This window comes from Symphodus melops (assembly GCF_947650265.1).
Source record: "Symphodus melops genome assembly, chromosome: 1".
Taxonomy (NCBI): Eukaryota; Metazoa; Chordata; class Actinopteri; order Labriformes; family Labridae; genus Symphodus; species Symphodus melops.
The window spans coordinates 51,940,932-51,958,498 of NC_136691.1; the positions used below are offsets into that span (position 1 = coordinate 51,940,932).

Genomic DNA, 17,567 nt, shown 5'->3' on the forward strand with positions numbered 1-17,567 from the left:
AAACTAATGACTGATATCTAATCACTGCATTGGAGTTGTTCGACTGAAGGGTTGGGAGTTCGATTCCAAGCTCCTGTAGCTACATGTCTGATGTGTCCCTACTGTTCTTGGGCAAGACACGTTCAGCCCAAGTTGCTCCCGCTGCTTTGTTACACAGCAGCCTCTGCCATCAGTGTGTGAATGTGTAGGTGTGACTTGTGGTGTAAAAGCGCTTTGAGTAGTCAGAAGACTAGAAAAGGACTAAACAAGCTCAAGTATATTTACTTCATATGTTAAACTCAAAGCAGAGTTTAGAGCTGTGGGTAAATGTGTCCCCGCTTTATGTCTGCCCATTTTTAACAAGCTGTGTAATTGTGCTCCTTGTACCTGTTGGTCCACCTGTCAGCCTTTCTCCACACTGGCTTATAGTTCAGGTTGTGTGTCGAATGCATTTGCTCCACAATGTGAAGAGCTTAAAAACTACAAACCAAGCCGTCTCCACAAATGAAGCTCTTTAAAACTGGCACGATGAATCAGAGGCTTGTGCAAGACATGAGATTCGACTGGGTTCAATGTGAAGTAAGAAATATAAAAAATATAATACATTACTGCAGTGATGTACAGGTACATTTAAAGGTGCTGTTGGGTGCGGTTAGAGGTAGAATCATGTAGGTTCTGACCTCATTAAAATCCAGACCTTCTCTGGACTGTCCACTAGTGTAACCAATACCACAAAACATGACACCATTTCCTTGACCATTCTGTTTATTTTCATTGCTGTGATCACATGGATTCAGAAAGATGGTCGCCACCACACCAGATTTGATTGTAGTGGACCCAGTATGCAGTCTGAAAGCTCCTGTGAGGATTTTTAGATGGTAATAAAACACACTGAAATGAATACTGACATATGTCTATAAGTGAACTATCAAAGCAAACAAGATGATCAGAGAGCAGATTGTTTCATATGGTGACTTTATATGCTTGTCATCCCTGCCCAGGGTATGTGTCAGACAAGGCAATTAACAAAGGAAAAAAGTAATTGACTTTCAAATGTAGACTTCTCCAGTCCATTTCTCCACATTAATAGTCAAAAGCATCCTCACCCCCTCCATCAAAGTTTGCTTGATTCCCACATCCTGCTGTTCAAGGGCCAAGGCTTTAGCAGAGCATGTTCCTCCCCCACTGCTGAGCGGATCATTAGCTGTCAGCTTCTCTCCATCAAGAAGCTTCAGGACACCAGCGCGAAGAAAGAGATGGGCAAAATTGCCACCGACCTTGCCCACCCAGGCAACCATCTGTTTGAGAAACATCCCTCTGGGAGACAGTACCGCTCCATTAACACCATGATCACCCATCACCTCAACAGCTATTTCCCTGAGCGCTGTCATCTTACTCAACCACTCACACCCTAAGACTCCCATGCAAAGACACACAGTGCATCCGAACAATCAAAGTATCCTTCATCCTCATATTATAGAGATGACTGTATCACTTCTGCAAATACTGTACATATATCTTTAAGTGTGTTTATGATTATGAGTTATGTGAGATCATCACTCACTTTGTGATATGTGTTCAATAAAGTGGAACTGAAAGGGTAAAATTGTAAAGAAGACTCAATAAACTCGAACGGTTTCTGTTTTTCCTCTTAAAACAAGGCAGAGATTTGAAAAGAGTGGTTCCCTGTGTGTCCGTTTTTCCCAATTCGTCAGGCTTCCCTTCATCCTCCTCTGTCCCATCCATCCTCCATGTCTCTAGCTCAGAGTAAAAGCTTGAGCTAATGTAGTGTAGCAGCCAACAGCACACAGGGATTTCACCTGCATGTACCGACCAGCTCAGTGGTACTCTGTCTGCGTTCTGGAACCACCACTCCTTTTTCCCCCTGCTTGCTTTCCTCTCATCCCTCTCCCTTCCTGTGGCTTTTCATCTAAAAACCCCCACAGTTCCCCCCCGTTTCTGTTCTCTCAGGCTGAATCTCATTTTTGGGAATGTGTAGAGTCCAAGCTGTTATACCCCTCAGAGAGGCTGGATCTGTTTCATATATAATGACCCTAAACTCCACACCGGAGACTCGTGTTCTTATCTTACTGTGCAATCTTTATTTCATAGAGTGATTTTTCACCCAGACTCCAACACCATACCATTGGCTTTGACCAAGATCTCCCTCGAACATGTCCAAATAATATGAGTTGATGGGCCCATAATACAGTTGCTTAGACTGGAAAAGTAACTTTAACAACCTCCGATGAGATCCATTATATCTAACTCCGAAGATGTCTGTCTGAGACTCCCTCTCTCACTCCTTATGCTTGACTTACAAATCTTCACCACCTTCATTATGATAAAAGAATATGATGAAACTTTCTGAATTCGTTCTCCATCTGACTTTGTGGTTTCAAGCCTTTCTCCTTTGTGTCCCCATGGTTTCAACCATCCTCCCCCTGCCAGAGGCACTCAAGGTCCGACCCAGAAACTCCTGCTAGAAGGCATTATGGGAATAGCCAACCATAACTGGCTGTGACTTTAGAAAGAGGCACTGTCTGTCCTCCAATTACCCCTCCATCTGTCCATCAAGCATGATCACCCATGGTTCACATCGTAATATAACTTTTGATGCCATGAAATCTATGCTGACCTAAAATACTTTTGCTGACATGGTCAAATAAGCTGAATGAGGGATAAGGGTGGGCAAGTGTGACCTTGCTTAACTTTTCTTCCTTTAAATTCCAAGTGAAATCTATTTGAAGAATTTATGTTTTAAAATTTAAAATGACAAATTCTGTCAAGGCAAAAACAGTCAACTTTTCATTAGACTGTAGCTTCAATCAATCTGTCTATTCAATCATTCTTTCTCACTCATAAAAGGTAATCTTACCAGTTAAAATGAGCTTATCTCGATCACTGTGACCCTCCTCCGCCCCAGTAACCTCCATTCAGAAACCTAACAGAACATAGTGTTCCGCTCACTATGTTCTGTTCTGTTGTCTATCGTCTTCCCCTTAGCCCTTCACCCTTGGCTAGCCTCATCCCTGCCCCAGGCTTTTCACTGTTTTATAGCTCAAAGGTAACACTTCCTAAATATGGATTGAGCCTGGAAATAAATGTAGGCCTGTTTATTTTAAGCTTAGACCTATTAAATTAATTTATCAAAAAGAAGCTTGGGCTCAAAATGTCCAAGTGCCAAGCCCTAAGGATCTAAGCTAAACTCTCGAAGTTTACCCCCATATAGGAAATCGAATGCCTGAAGCAGCAATAGTCTTTCACACTGCTATTGCTCTCTAAATTGACCACTCCTTTAGATCTAAGTGCCTACCCTTATCCACCAATCTTCTGCTTTATTTCCCTTCTTCTCCTCCTTTCTTTTGCTCTTTTTTTGCCCCAAAGCCCCAGGCTTCCCACTCCCAAAGTCCCATCAGAGAGCTTAGCTAACACTTGTTAAAAGCTAACACTTTATAAAAGGCTTGGCACCTTTTAGGAGTGCATCAATTTAAAGTCTGACTTTCTGTACATATATCACAACAGAAAACTCAACAGACAACCTTCAGGGTAATCAAAAGACGTATCTAGCTATCTGGGAAACTTAAGCTTCTTAGATTTTGTCCTATAAAAATGTCCTTAAAGCAGTCTGCCATACCTCCCATCTCCTTAATACTTTTAGATCCTCATCTCTGCATCTTCGCTTTTGTTTCCCTCTCACTAAGCTCTCTCTCTCTCTCTCTCTCTCTCTCTGTGCATTCACATCATATTACGGCAGTTACTAACCACATCTCGTGAGCTCCTGAGCTGTCATGTTTCGTAGGTTTCTCAGGATTGTTGGTGGACGGCCTGCCTTACATTGAATTACAGTGTTGGATATTCATTCTCTCTCTGTCTCTGTCTCTCTCTCTCTCACTAACTAAACTTTATATTGCCAAAGATATTCCATCTTGAGTGTCCTCCAAAAATGTTCAATACTACTCAGGGGTTACTCTGGTTTGTAATAGATTTTACCTTATTCCATTGTTTATCTGCCTGTTTTTTTTTTTATATATATCAAATTGGTGATGCTTTGAGATCTCTGTCCCTTTCCACTCTCTGCTTTACTGTTTTTCTTTAGTCTCTTGCTCTCCAAATGATTTGACTCTGGAGGAGACAAAATAAGACATGACCTCCCTGTAAAAATTCTTGTAGAACTTTGGTGTTTGGCTCCTGTTGTAGCTTTTTTGCCTCCCTTCCTCTGAACCTCACTTTATTATCAACTTTCACACGTCTCTCTTGGCAGAGCTTTTATGCAGTTTTCACCTTCTCCTTCACCTCCTACCAGCTTTCCCTCCTGTAGAGTCTCTTGGCTTGACTGTTGTTACAAAAAGGTACCAATAGTTTTTTCTATCTTTGCATCCATCTCATATCTTTCCTCTGACTATCAAACTGAACAAAGTGAAGTAAAATAGTTTCTGAAGTTATCAGATGCTAAGACTCTTTGATAACCTCTCAGTTTCGAATTCTACAGTTGTATCAAAAGTTGGTGAGGTGTGGGCTAAATAAGTTTAGTCTGAATGTTCATCTAATCAAGGATGTGTGCCCTAAAACCTGTCACCCATATACTTTACAAAGGTGAATAGAAAAAGAGGATGCTACACAGATTCACTCACTTCTGATCCAGCCTTTTTTATTTCCAGTCCATAGATACACAGTAAGATGCACCTTCAGTGATTAAAATAAAGGATTATCCTTTTTACACAAAACAAAATAAAAACCCGATTTACAAATGTATTGGACAACATTAGCAGGAAGATAAAAAGTCCCATTCTGTCCACAGTCAACACAACACTAAAGTTCCTCACAGGAGCTTTAAATAGATTACGTTTAAGAAACAGAATTGTCATATTTAGTATTCTACATTAAAAAGGAAGCCATACAATTTAAAAAAGAAATAAAAATGAGAAATGTACACCCTCCCAATGGCACTGTCCTTAACTCAGTCTCTGGTCATCGTTGTGTGTCTAAATAAAGCCCATACAGAGATCATATATACGCTGCCTACAGTGAGCCTAAGTGACACCGTGATATTTCAATTTTCAGACAGTTTTTTTTCTTCATGTCTTCACATTTAAAAGGTCTACAGATGCTACATTTAAGGTCAAAATCAGCTTTTTTAAATCCACACCTGTTATTTTATGGAACATGTCATTTCCTTCTAACCTCTCTGTATTTTTTCTCTTCCATTTTTCTCTGCTCATTAAGGGCCACGTCTGTATCTATTAGGTCAAGGACTTTCCTTTTTCAGTATGGGGAATATGCAAATCAGTGAGGTGACGCTCTTTGCTGTAACATAAGAAGACACTTTACAAAACACACTTGTCTTCTTTATGTGAACCCATGGGATCAGTGGTTGACATTTACGCTTTAAGTGAAAAGACCAAAGGAATAAAGTGGAGTTTTTCATTGTCCCAGCTGGCCCATTACTCTTTAATGAGCAACTTGCCATTAATAATCAAATAAAATGGAAGATCTTTTATGTGGGATTTTTTTCACATTTGAATCAACCTGCAGCACATGACCTGCATTATAGCACATAGTATCCCCTTAAGATTAACGTATTAATTCCATATTTAATTCATGATCATCTGCTAAAACATTGATAAAGAGAGTCCATACTATAATATTGCACACTTAGTTGCAGGTTATGTAAAATGCACCTGATGGACTGAGCTGACATTTTATAAAGGTGTGCTATTGACCAACAAAGCCAATACATGAATTTATTTAACTGACCTTTGCTCAAAAAGCCAATCCAGAGACAGATACTGTTACAGCCTCTGTGGAGAGTTCACTTCTCAGTATCACTGTTCGTTACTTAGTTTTAATCTCAATCTTGGGAAAAGATGATGACTTCCATAATGACTTTGATGCTGTCAAGTAAAAAGGCGGTCTCTTTTGTGATGTTAAATAACTACATCTCTTAGAACAGATAACCTCCTCCACACAAGGGATGTGCATGTATCATTGACCAAAGGATTATTGTGCCACTGGATTACTAATATTTTTACGTTTTGGCCATCAGTGGTGGTGAAATGTTTTTTTCTAAGCTGTAACGCAGGCACCTGCTACTAACTGGGTCTGTAGCCAAAGACTGGTTGTTCTCCCCTGCTCTACTACCAGGAGCACCACGTGGTTTGCTAGAATTCTGAACTTGAAAATGGACATAAAGTTGTATGTAGCCTGCGTCGGGTCAAGCTAACATATTGACTAGGCCGATGCATAAACACATTCAAAGGAGATACATGCCATGATCACCTTTTTAGCCAAGTTATATGCTCGTAAATTTTAGTCTTCTATGAATAAAGTAAATGCATCAGAGACAATTATTCCTTTACTTGATGCAACCTTTGCCTTCATGTCTGATCACTTCATGACCTTGCGTTTACCGGTCCTCTTTTTGATTCCTTTTTTTTTTTTTTTTCCTTTTTTAAACCTTGATGTCATACAACTATTTTAAAAGTAAAGAAAAAAGAGACACAACATAAAATTGAAGTGACTTTTGAATTTTTAACACCAAGCACTTTTATAAGAGACCGGCAACCTAACAAGCATCACACTTTTAAAGTGGCATTTTCAGTAGACTATAACCTTTTACTATTGTGCCTCTGGCTCCACTTGTCATTGGCTAAAAGCAAAACACAACAAATCATCTTAATGTCAACAGTGTTATTTCCCATAAGTGGCACTTCCATCATTTGCTCAACCAGTCCTTTGTTTCTGTAGTTCTGACTGGACTATATGCAAGGTGACAAAACGAGTTACATGGCTGTATCCCATTCAATATATTTGAGATTTTACAGCGTTAATGGAGAGAAAGAGCAATGAAGTGTAAGAAAAGTTATGAGAAAAAGAAAGATAAAGAACAGGGAGGAAGATGGAGAGAGAGAGGGAGAGATAATAGAGAGAAAACATGTGTTCTCAGTGTCCAGATCGCACCAGTAGAGCTGAAAATAGGGATTGGGACAGTTGCACCGTAGCTTCATTTGAGACGACACACTCGGCTGTCTGTTCTCTAAAGAACTCTCCTTGTTCAGAGGCGAGTCCTTTTGGGAACATTGCTATCATCTTAAAAGGCCATCTCTGTCTCTGTCTCTCTCTCTCTCTCTCTCTCTCTCTCTCTCTCTCTCACTCTGTCTTTCGTTTTTGCTGTCTCCCTTCTCTCCTTGAACAGGGGTGAGGCCATTAGGGAACAATGGTGATATCTTTAAAGGGCCTTCTGTGGCTGAGAGAACAGCGCTGCCAAAACCCAGAGGATCCGTGTGCTGAATCGGTCGCAGAGCAAAGAGGGGATGGAGGGGGTTTAAGTGTGGTACGCCATGTGTGTATATGTCAGACATCTTTGTGAACTGCACCACATTTGGGAGCAATTTTGGAGTCAAATAAGAGGATTAAAGGTTGTCTAACTCAGGAAAAATTGTTGATCCAACTTTAAGGAATGATTGGGGTCAGGTGAAGGTAAGCGTGAAAGCCATTTTCCGACAAGCAGGAATATTTTTGTTAGTAATTTGCACGCAATTTAAATGAAAGTTCAGCTTCCATGCAGAACTTGGATGCAGAGGAATATAAACCAGAAACCACAGTTCAGTATGGACACAAAGATGAGTGATACAGCCAAGTTAAGTGCCACAAGACTGAGCATACTTCAACTATATATCTGTGTACCTCTTATCTGCAAATGAGTTTATAGACAGGATGAGAAAGTTGCTTCCAAGAGGTCCTTAGGGCTGATTTAATCACGGTATTTACCAAGCTAAGTTCTGATATATTGGACCATCATTTCAGAAGGGCCACACTCAATATCAATCCAATATATATACCGCCTGATGAAGCCCACTAGTCAGAACATACTTTCATGTGACATATTCAATACTCTGATAAAATGCTTTAACGACTTGGGAGATTGAATATGAGCCAGCAGAATGCATTGCAGAACAACTCCACCGCAGAAATCTTATCGGAGATCAATGCAAACAACACATTAATTGTGTTAATTGAATGCAATGCGAGAAACAGAGCTTATAATAGCTGTGAGGATTCAATCATCTCTGAATATGCCAAGGTAAAAAAACGTTCAACGGTTTTCTATAGGCTGAAACTTTTTCTGTCCACCTGAATAAATGTGTTCTGTCACAGCTAGCAAATTTCCTGCGTTGACATGCGTCATTAGGTGTGATTGGAATACTTCAAGGTTTTAAGTCTCAGCCCATTACGTGGGTAGTGCACAGCTACTCCCTTTCTTTGTATGTATCAGACATTCATGAAAGATAGAAGTTCAAATGTGAAGGGGAAATTTGACAGATACCTTTCAGTTCTTCAACAGCCAGTCATTAAAAAAAGAAATGAAAACAAACCAAAATGTGACAATTCCAAAAGAGAGGAATTGCTGTGCAACAAGATGTGATCATTCTTAAATATTGTGGCCAAGGTATCCACACATTTTGGGTCCCAAAAGACACCTAGGAGGGCTTAGAGTCCAGTCCATTCCTAACACATTTAGAAAGGCAGAACAGGGTTGTTTGAGATGAGAGGGGCAAAGAAGATTTATTTACAGGTTAAGGGTATGCTGATAATAAAATCAGGATGCATCACTTACATGAGGAGAAACGTTACATGCTGTATGTTTTTCTCTGTAATCTTAAACTAGCACAGGGAAGTAGACATGAAGGTGCTTACTATAAGTCATTGTGTGTGCAAGAACCATTAATGTTCATACCCCCTCCGGACTCAACACGTGTGCCCCTCAAAGGTCAAAACTTCAGGGATTGTTCGGAGGGGATAAATGGGAAAAAAATCTGCGGGATTGTGTGACTAATGGGTCCAGTCTGAAAATGTGTAGCATACAGCCCATGTTCACAAGCAAACCCACACACGTGTATGTGCACAGCATACAGCGAGTAAATATTCTGAAGGCAAGCCAAAAAGTGTCACTTTATAAAAAGGACATGGGATGCTTCGAGTCTAATGTTAGAGTTAATGGACTGGAAAGAGAGAGGGCAAAGACACAGAGAAGCAAAAAAAAAAAAAAAAGAGGAGAAGTGAAATGAGACAGCATAAACACACTGGCAGACTAATGTGTCACTAGCATAATATGCATGTGTGTGCTTGTTGTGTGAATGTTCCTTTTTATACAACTGAAGGAGAAAGAGAAGAAAAGAAAGCAAGCAAGATCACTGACATACCCAAACATCCATTAGGTGTCTCAATTCCACCATGCTGAGGAGCGACTGATGCTGTTACATATGATCAATTCAAAATTCACACAACGCCAGTTTCACAGCCCTACTCAATGTAAGTGTAGGGAGGATAAGTCTTTCTGACACCTTTAGACAGACTGGCTGTGTCAAGTTACTTTTGATACTTTTCTCATTTTTTTCTTTTAAGTCACTATTTGGGCCTCTTCGCCTTTATGAGGTAGGACAGCTGCAGAGAGAATGAAATGTGGAGGAGAGAGTGAGGGGAGACATGCATGCAAAAGGTCGAGGACAGATTCCAAACCACAGCAGCTGCAATGATGATATGGTTTATGTTCTCTTTATCACATCTTATGGTATACTGTGTATTGTATTGGTAGCTTATGGTATCATAAGGTGTCATATATGGTATGGCTGTACAGCTTTGCATGGAATTGTTTGGTATGTAATAGAACAGGTTTCTGTGGCTTAACAGGGCATTGTGTGGGTTTGTATCATACTGAATAATCCATATCCTTCAAAAACAGATGAGCTGCCTTCATTTTCTAAATCTGTGGAGTGAATTTTGGAAAAAAAAAAGTTTCACCATCTAAGGTAGATTGGACTTTTAGATTTAGATTTAGATTTTGGTGACCAATTACTCTAACCAAGGACTCGTCTTAACTCAAGTTTTAATATGGGAAAAGCTATATTGAAACCCACACTGAGCCGATACCAAGATATTGAGCAGAAATCTGAAGCTTTTTGGAGCCTTATAGTTTGTGGGAAAGAGGAGACAGACAGATTAACATCCTTACCGAAATCTGAATCATAGAAGACGATGAACTTCTGCCAGCTGTACTCAGACACCACCTGCATTATGACCTCATTGAGATAGACAGGCGGGCGGACCATTAGGGTGTAGTCATCTGTTCCAGGAACCCGACTGGTTTGAGAGCAGGAGGAGCGTGGTGAACCCGCCGGAGACCGCTGAATAAAGAGGTGGGGGATGTGCATGGCATCAGCCAGAGTCTGAAGGCTTCCTGCTGACATGCAGCCGATAGAGCTGACCAGAGCCAAGATACCACGGTTCATCAGCTCACAGGCTGAATGGAGGGGAGGGAGAATGCAGACAAGGGAAGAAAGGAGGAAAAGACAAAAGAGAAAACTGTTAATTTCAAATGAAATGTTCAAATGAATTTGAAATGAAAAAAAACACTTGTGGTTAAAACATTGCTTTCTGTAGATAGAAAAATATAAACATCATGTGTGGTAAGAGAGCACCAAGGACAAATAAAAAAACAACTTATTCTGCAGGTCACCACACTACAGCACTGACTTAAAGAGGAGAAAAGGATATTTCGAGCAAACTGTATCCGCTTGTTTCCGCATCCATCACAAAGCTATTTTAAAGACCAAAGCTGGTACAGTCAAATACAGCCTGCTCTGTGGTTACTAGAAACAACGAAGCAAAAGACTCAGAGGGAGGAAACAGAATACAGAATATAGAGGTATTTCTTTCAGCAAGGCAGAAACACTGTGTGCCCTGTTACACAAAAGTACACTTGTTATTTTGCGCTCTTTTCTGGTACAAAAAAATCATCAACCAAGACAGTAAAAATAGTCTTGCACATGTGAACTTATTTTTTACTTATTGCTGACGTGAGTTAAAGCAGGTGTTAAAGTTGACATGTTATTTTAATCCCAACTGCAAACTTGTATTTAAAAGTACCAAGAAGCGTTGGATGCCTGTAGCAAAACAGTTTTTCATTTAGAGTCATGAACGTATAACTGGAGCCGCAGTCTCCAGAGGTTCAGTTCTGTGTTAAATACATTTAAAAGCCAGAGCCAATGTGTACATGGTCTTTGTATCACAAGACAAAAGTGACGTACAGTGAAAGCCCCTGTTTGTGCACGTCAAGGGCCAAATTGCTGGCAGACGAAAAAATTAAAATATTTCATTAGACATTGATGGCATCACTGAAACAGTGTGGCAGGTCATGTTTTTTTTTTATCGTGAAATGTAGAAAAGTACAATGCCTGATTTGTTAACCTCAGGCCTGTAATGTCTTTATATAATTACCAACAAAGGCAAACATCTGCTGACAATATCTGGGCTACAGAATCAAAGTGTAGTCAGGCCATCAACTTTAGGTATTGATTCACCTCCAGGCTACTTTTACAAAGGAACAATAAGTCACAGAAAGCTAGGGTAGGGTTAGTAAAGTTGTATTAAAAAAATGTATTCCAATTTATATTACAAAACAATGTTGTTGTTGTTTTCATCTTTTACAGATTATTCACAATCCCCCGGACATTTGTGCTGTACTTCCTAAACGCTCCTCAGCTCTAAGACACTACCTCTGCTTAATTCAGTTCTTTTGCCTTCCTTCCCCTTTTATCCCTCCAAGACCTCTGGGTGCTGTCAGAAACACCTCCACCTCATACCCTCTAAACCCACTCCTGTTATCTCCCCTCTTGTCTAAAACAGCCCCTCTGAGTGCTTACCTTTCAGCTCCAATCATTTCAGAGCTGCAATCTTGCAGTGATTTTCATTTTAGTTGCCTTACAGCACCACTGGATGTTGCACACTTTCCACAATTTGAAGTCATCTGCCTTCCTACTCTGCCTCCTCTCCAGCATCCTTCACTGGCACCTTTTTTCATTCCACCCACCGATCTTTTATACCATCTTTACTCACGAGCAGTGTCTTGTTTACCCTTGTGGCAACACATGAAGAAACTGATTCTCATTCCGTACTCCAGCCATTTTTCTATTCATCAGCTCTTTATTTTTCATTTTTTGCACTCTTCCTTCCCTGCCTCCAGTCCATTTTCCCAGTTTTTTTTTATTTTTTACCAACATGGCCACATGCATTTTGCCCATATGCCGCCCTTCTACCACTCCTCATCTAATCCTCTTCTTTTTGCTGCAATTTGGCTTTGTGCTGAATCTTTCACTATTTTCACTACTTTGATACAACTAAAAAAAAAGGAAGCCATTTTTAAGAACAGCACAGTGAACAGACAGAGCCACATACACATAGTGTAATAACAATGCACATTGACAAGAAAACACAACCGAAAGCTCACATGGTCGGTATAATGCCGCTAAGCTGTTGATACTGCAAAAGTAAAGCCAGAGAGAGGGAGACAAAAAAGAAAGAGAAAGAAACACTTTAAAAGGAGGATTATGTCGGTGAGAAAAGAAGAATAAAAAAAACTGTGAGTGTGTGTGTGTGAGCGTGTGTGTGAGAGAAAGAGAGAGTGGGGAGAACATGATAGCTTCACAATCTGACATGTCTCTTTGTCAGCTGGTTTGCACCAAAACAACATAATAACTTGAATTTGTGTAGATTCATTCTTACATTGTCACAAATCCAAGATGGAGGTAGTCCCTGCATTAGTGATGAACTAAGGTTTTCAAAATGTTCAAAACTTTATCAATACCACATGTTCTAAAATGGTACCATCTCTGCTGATTGTCATGTTGTGACCGGTCTTTGTTCAAGACCGGTCTTAAGACCATTTTTTGTTGGTCTTGGTCTTGTCTTGGTTGGTCTAGTCTTGACAACAACATGAGTTGATTGTATCAAAAAGTTCCAAAGCATTAAAAGACAACATCAAATCTCTACTCCTTGATCAATCCTTTAGTCACTGTAGCATCATCTGTACTGTTTGGATCTCTATGGGGTTTAATGTTCGTCTTAGCATCTCTTTTGCATTGTCTTTTATGTCACTTTTTCTCATGATATGTTACATCATCACCAATACAAACAAAAAAAAAAACAGTTTCACAAGACATAATAGGAAAACTTCAAAAGTCAAATGTTGCCAATTTTTAGTGCAGTTTAGACAGTGTGCAGGAGTCAAAGACTATTATTGTTGTTGCCATGGTATCAAAACATTTTGAGATGTTCAAGTAACCTTACGTAACCCTAAAACTTAATTTTATGTGACACTTTAATTGTCTCTACCAGCGATGAAACAAGCTTAAAGCAGGAGAACAAAGACAGTCTAGAGACAGATCATTCCCAAAGAAGTCACAGTCTGGAGGGTCGGTTGGTCACAGTTGTCACATCAAGTCTTCTCATTAATGGTTTAACTTTTCAGCAAAAGCTAGAGAGTGACTCCACTCGCTCAGTTCCCTCTGCATTGATGTGGATGATTAATGAGCATAAGCCAGCAGAGTTTCAATCTCGCTGCCCATTGTAAGAGTCCACATTCTGAGGACTTAATTAAAAGTGCAACAATATATGATTAAACTCCATTTAGTCTCAGCACACTGCTTAGTCATGGCCAATATTCTACAAACGAGTCAGTTCAGGATTCATTGTCTGCCACCTAAATATTTCAGCACATCTTCCAGTATGTGTGTGTGTGTGTGTGTGTGTGTGTGTGTGTGTGTGTGTGTGTGTGGTGGGGGGGGAACACACCTGTGAGTTCATATACTGTGGATTCATTTGAAGCTTGTGTATTTAGGTCTGCATTCTTCAGAATCCTTAAGCGCAATAAGCCGATCATACAACATGAGCTACATTATACAGATTCCACACCCCTATATTAGCAGTCATGCTAACTTACGCTTTAGCTGACTTGCTCTTGTCTAGCTATAGCCCACTAGCTTAGCATTATGAAAGCTTTGGTTAATGGCAGGCTGTGGTAATCCTCTACTTATTAGGGCACTTTGGAGAATTAGTGCCCTCATCCTCTCTACATCACACACTCTTAAGTCTGCAGGGGGCGTCTGGGCACTCTGCTCATTAACGCTCTTTGCTAATGACTTAAAGGGCCGGATGCGTTAACCCAGCCTAATGTTATATTCATCTGAAGAAAGCAACAGTTAAAAAAAATACAGAGAAATTAGGGGGGGAAAGGAGGTGTGTTTAAGAGAGTTTAAAAGAACCACAATTTGTAAAGTTATCACAACTTGTTTTTTTGGAATGCATGTTACTACATAACATTTCTAATTGTTGTCACCCATAACCAACAGCTGATACCTGCATGGTATGCAAAAAATGATAAGGTTGAGAAAAAAGACATCACAGCACAGACGGATTCAAAGTACTCGTTCACGATGGAACATCAACACATTAGGACTCTTTTCTCAGGAAAAGTCTATCTCCTACTTTCACAGCAGATCTCCATGGCACCTACACACAAACCATTTCTTCTGTTCGCTAAGAGTTAGCAGCAGTCGTATTTTGCACCATGATGACTTTTTTTTTTTTTTCATTGATTCCTCGATCACATGCACTCCAAAGCGTTGACGTTGATCAAAATGGATCATGGATTAACCGTGATGTTTTGCACCACTTCTTCAGACTGCTTGAGTATTAGTTTTAGTGTAAGAGTAAGCTTCACAGATGGATATTTTATCCTTTCACCTTGCCAAAACTATAAAAGAGCAACTGCTGTGCACAATAACTGCACTTAGAGCACAGAAAAAGCCGATTCGGACAGCAGAATGAGGTGAGTAGGAGTGCAAACAAATAAAAAATGTAGCCATTTGGAGTTTTTCAGCCATCATCCTGAACCATAGCCACCCACTGACACACCACATTCACACTCCACTTCCACCAACACCATCACCACCGGCCCACGCAAAAGCACACTCACATATCTAAACCCCTCCTGAGCATGAGAAGTACACTGACTCATGATAAATCATTCCAGGATCAATCTCCCTGAAGCAGCTTCAATCTGTCAAGCTTTCATGCAGGGGTGTTTATTTGAGGAATATACACGTCAGTCATGCAAACAGACACGTACTCGACTGCAGGATTCATCTGCTCTGTGTGTTTATTTATTTTGCTGCAGGTTTTCATGCATGCATGGAAATCAATCTCTTCATCATGGTTTGTATTTTTGTTTTTTTGTTTTTTTCAAAATGAAACCTTATTCATCATCTGAGGCTCAACATATGTAACAGCAAATACATCAATGATTTTTTAACATATTCTAGGTATGTTGAACCACTACAGTGCCCTACATACATTCAGACATTTTTGAGGCATGATCTGTATGTCAGTGTGTATGCTACATGTGTTGTCTGCAGTGGAGCATGTTATTGAGCTCTCTCTTCACCTTGTTGGTCTGTCAGAAGAAATGGACGGCAAGCACTTCACCCGCAGCCAGGTGTGACTGGTTCCTCTCTCTATTTGTGTGTCTCCTCCCATACATACACTCACACACGCTTTATCACACCCAGAAACCCAGTCCTGCAGTTTCTGCGGCCCAGTGATGCAGGGTGGCGAGGAGAGGGAGAACGGGGGCCATGAAGGAAGGAATCGATACTTGGAGAAAACCAATCAAAAAGTGTCTTTCTGCATGCATGCATGCAGCTGGTGAACATTTCTTAAGGAAGTTAGACACCAACAGTCTTCCATGTCTTATTTAAAATTCCTTTTAATTGCTAACTTTTTATATGCAATATATTATTACTTTTTTCTGTTGTTCATATGATAGAGCATTTGCAGGGGGGAGAAAAGCACAGCGGCCAGCGTCATTTGTTTGAGTGCTCCGCCTTTTTTCTGCTGCCGCTATGATTGTTTCAGTTAAAAATCGTTGAACTTTTCAGAGAGGCGCTCGTGCTATACCTGCTTACCTACAATCCTCTCTGCTCCTTTACTGATGTGGGGTCTGATATGAAAAACACTGTAAAGAAAGAATCAACAGAGCATTGTTCGTCAAACAGCGACCGCTGTCAACAGGCTGTTGTCAAACTGTAGAGACAGGACAGATGTGCAGCGCTTTTATTCTCCGCACACAAACGCACACATGCAAGTAGAGCACCGCAGCCAGTGCTTTTCCGCTTTGAAAACAACTCAGTTGGACACGGCGCCTTATAGGCTTTATTCACTGAGGAATCCAAAATGTGTCAAAATTCATGATTTAATTATACCAAAATGAAATGTACAACATCAAAATGCAAAGAAAGCATTAGAGCTTGCTGTAACACACACCTGCTACAAAATGTGTACCTCCATCTCACCTCTGAGAAATCATATTGCCAGTCATGCTGAAGGACGGCAAAAAGCCTGTAATGACGCTGTAGCGCTTTTTTCAAAAGGCCGGTGCATGATTCAGCATGACAGCCCCCTGCTGCCGACATCCTTGAGAATAACAACAAAATTACGCTGACAACTCAATTGTGCAGCATGGCACTACTAAAAAATTGGAGCAATTTACTGACAAGTGGCTCAACCTGCTCGACTCAAAAGGGCAAGAAGGAAAAAGGGAGTCCCTGCAGCTCCACTCCCTCTGTCAAACCCTGTCTGTCACCAGTCACATTCAAAGGCTCCCCCAGCCCAAAACAAAACTTTGTTTTTAGTTCTTAGAGGTTAGTGAACAAATCCATCAATCACAGACTTTCTGCTTTGTACAAGGGGATTTCACTTATTTAAATCATACGGCAAAAATGCCAAGGCCTCAAACAAAGCCTGCATGGGATTTGGTAAAGATTAGATTTTTAAGGAGGGGCCCAGTGTTACCCCTGACCACCCCTTTGGATTTGCCTCTGCATGCAATAATCAACAGGTAGCAGCATGACGGACATCAAATACTGTGAAGTGCAACTTTAAGAGTAAAGTGTTTGTTACAGTTGAGATTAAAAATCACTGGATAAATGTGAAACACCTCAAAGAGCTATTTTCCACCTCAATGAGAAATGTATTCATGTTGTCAGTGTGTGGCTTATCTGACAGGGACAGGAGCGACTGAACTATCAAAATGACTAAACTATTTCATGATGCAAATCAATGAGCTGAAGACTTAAGTATCTGATGGCTGTTAAATGAGGATGTGATCAAGTGATTTCATCAGAAATTCACTGACAGAGAGGGAGGACGTCGCCCACAGCCTTGTCAGGCAAGAGTGCATCTCTATGTCAAGAACTGTGTGTGTGTGTGTGTGTGTGTGTGTGTTTCTTAGTGTGTTTTTTTGTGTCTGTGTGTGGATGACCTACTTGTGTCTGTGTATTCTTTTATGTATTGTTCCAGATCCACTGCTCCAAACTGCTGCCATGCATTGTGGCACACACGACTAAGCAATGAGTGGCAGAGAGAGAGATGCTTACTCACACCGCTGGCAGGAGGAAAAAAAAAAAAGAAAAAAAAAAAAAAAGAGCACTGCTTTTTATATGCATGTGTGTGTCCTGATATACACTCCTTCAGGGAATTAGCACTTGAAGGGAGGTAGAGTGTGCAAAAGATAACGTGCCCTTTTTGACTTTGTTTCTCCTGAAATTTATCACTCTAAGCTCTTTTGTCTCTTGGCTCTTTTTTGTTGCTGAAAATACCAGACCACGGACAAAAACTCGTAAACACAATCTGTTCTTTTTTTCTGCCCCGAGAAAGCCGCCGCCCCACCTCCTACCCTGTTCACATTAACATTT

At 40.4% G+C, this 17,567-nt stretch overlaps 1 protein-coding gene across 4 annotated transcripts in view; it reads right to left on the reverse strand.

The window, feature by feature from the left end:
• The window catches only part of grid2 (glutamate receptor, ionotropic, delta 2), a 475,776-nt gene that overhangs the window by 198,958 nt on the left and 259,251 nt on the right, over window positions 1-17,567 (reverse strand). For all 4 annotated transcript variants that reach the window (XR_013781008.1, XM_079365815.1, XM_079365816.1 and 1 more), the window contains exon 3: window positions 9,992-10,279. Coding sequence is in view for 3 of the 4 variants with exons in the window: in XM_079365815.1 (XP_079221941.1) it covers window positions 9,992-10,279 (288 nt within the window). In the remaining variant the exon portion in view is untranslated. The remainder of the gene's footprint in view (window positions 1-9,991; window positions 10,280-17,567) is intronic.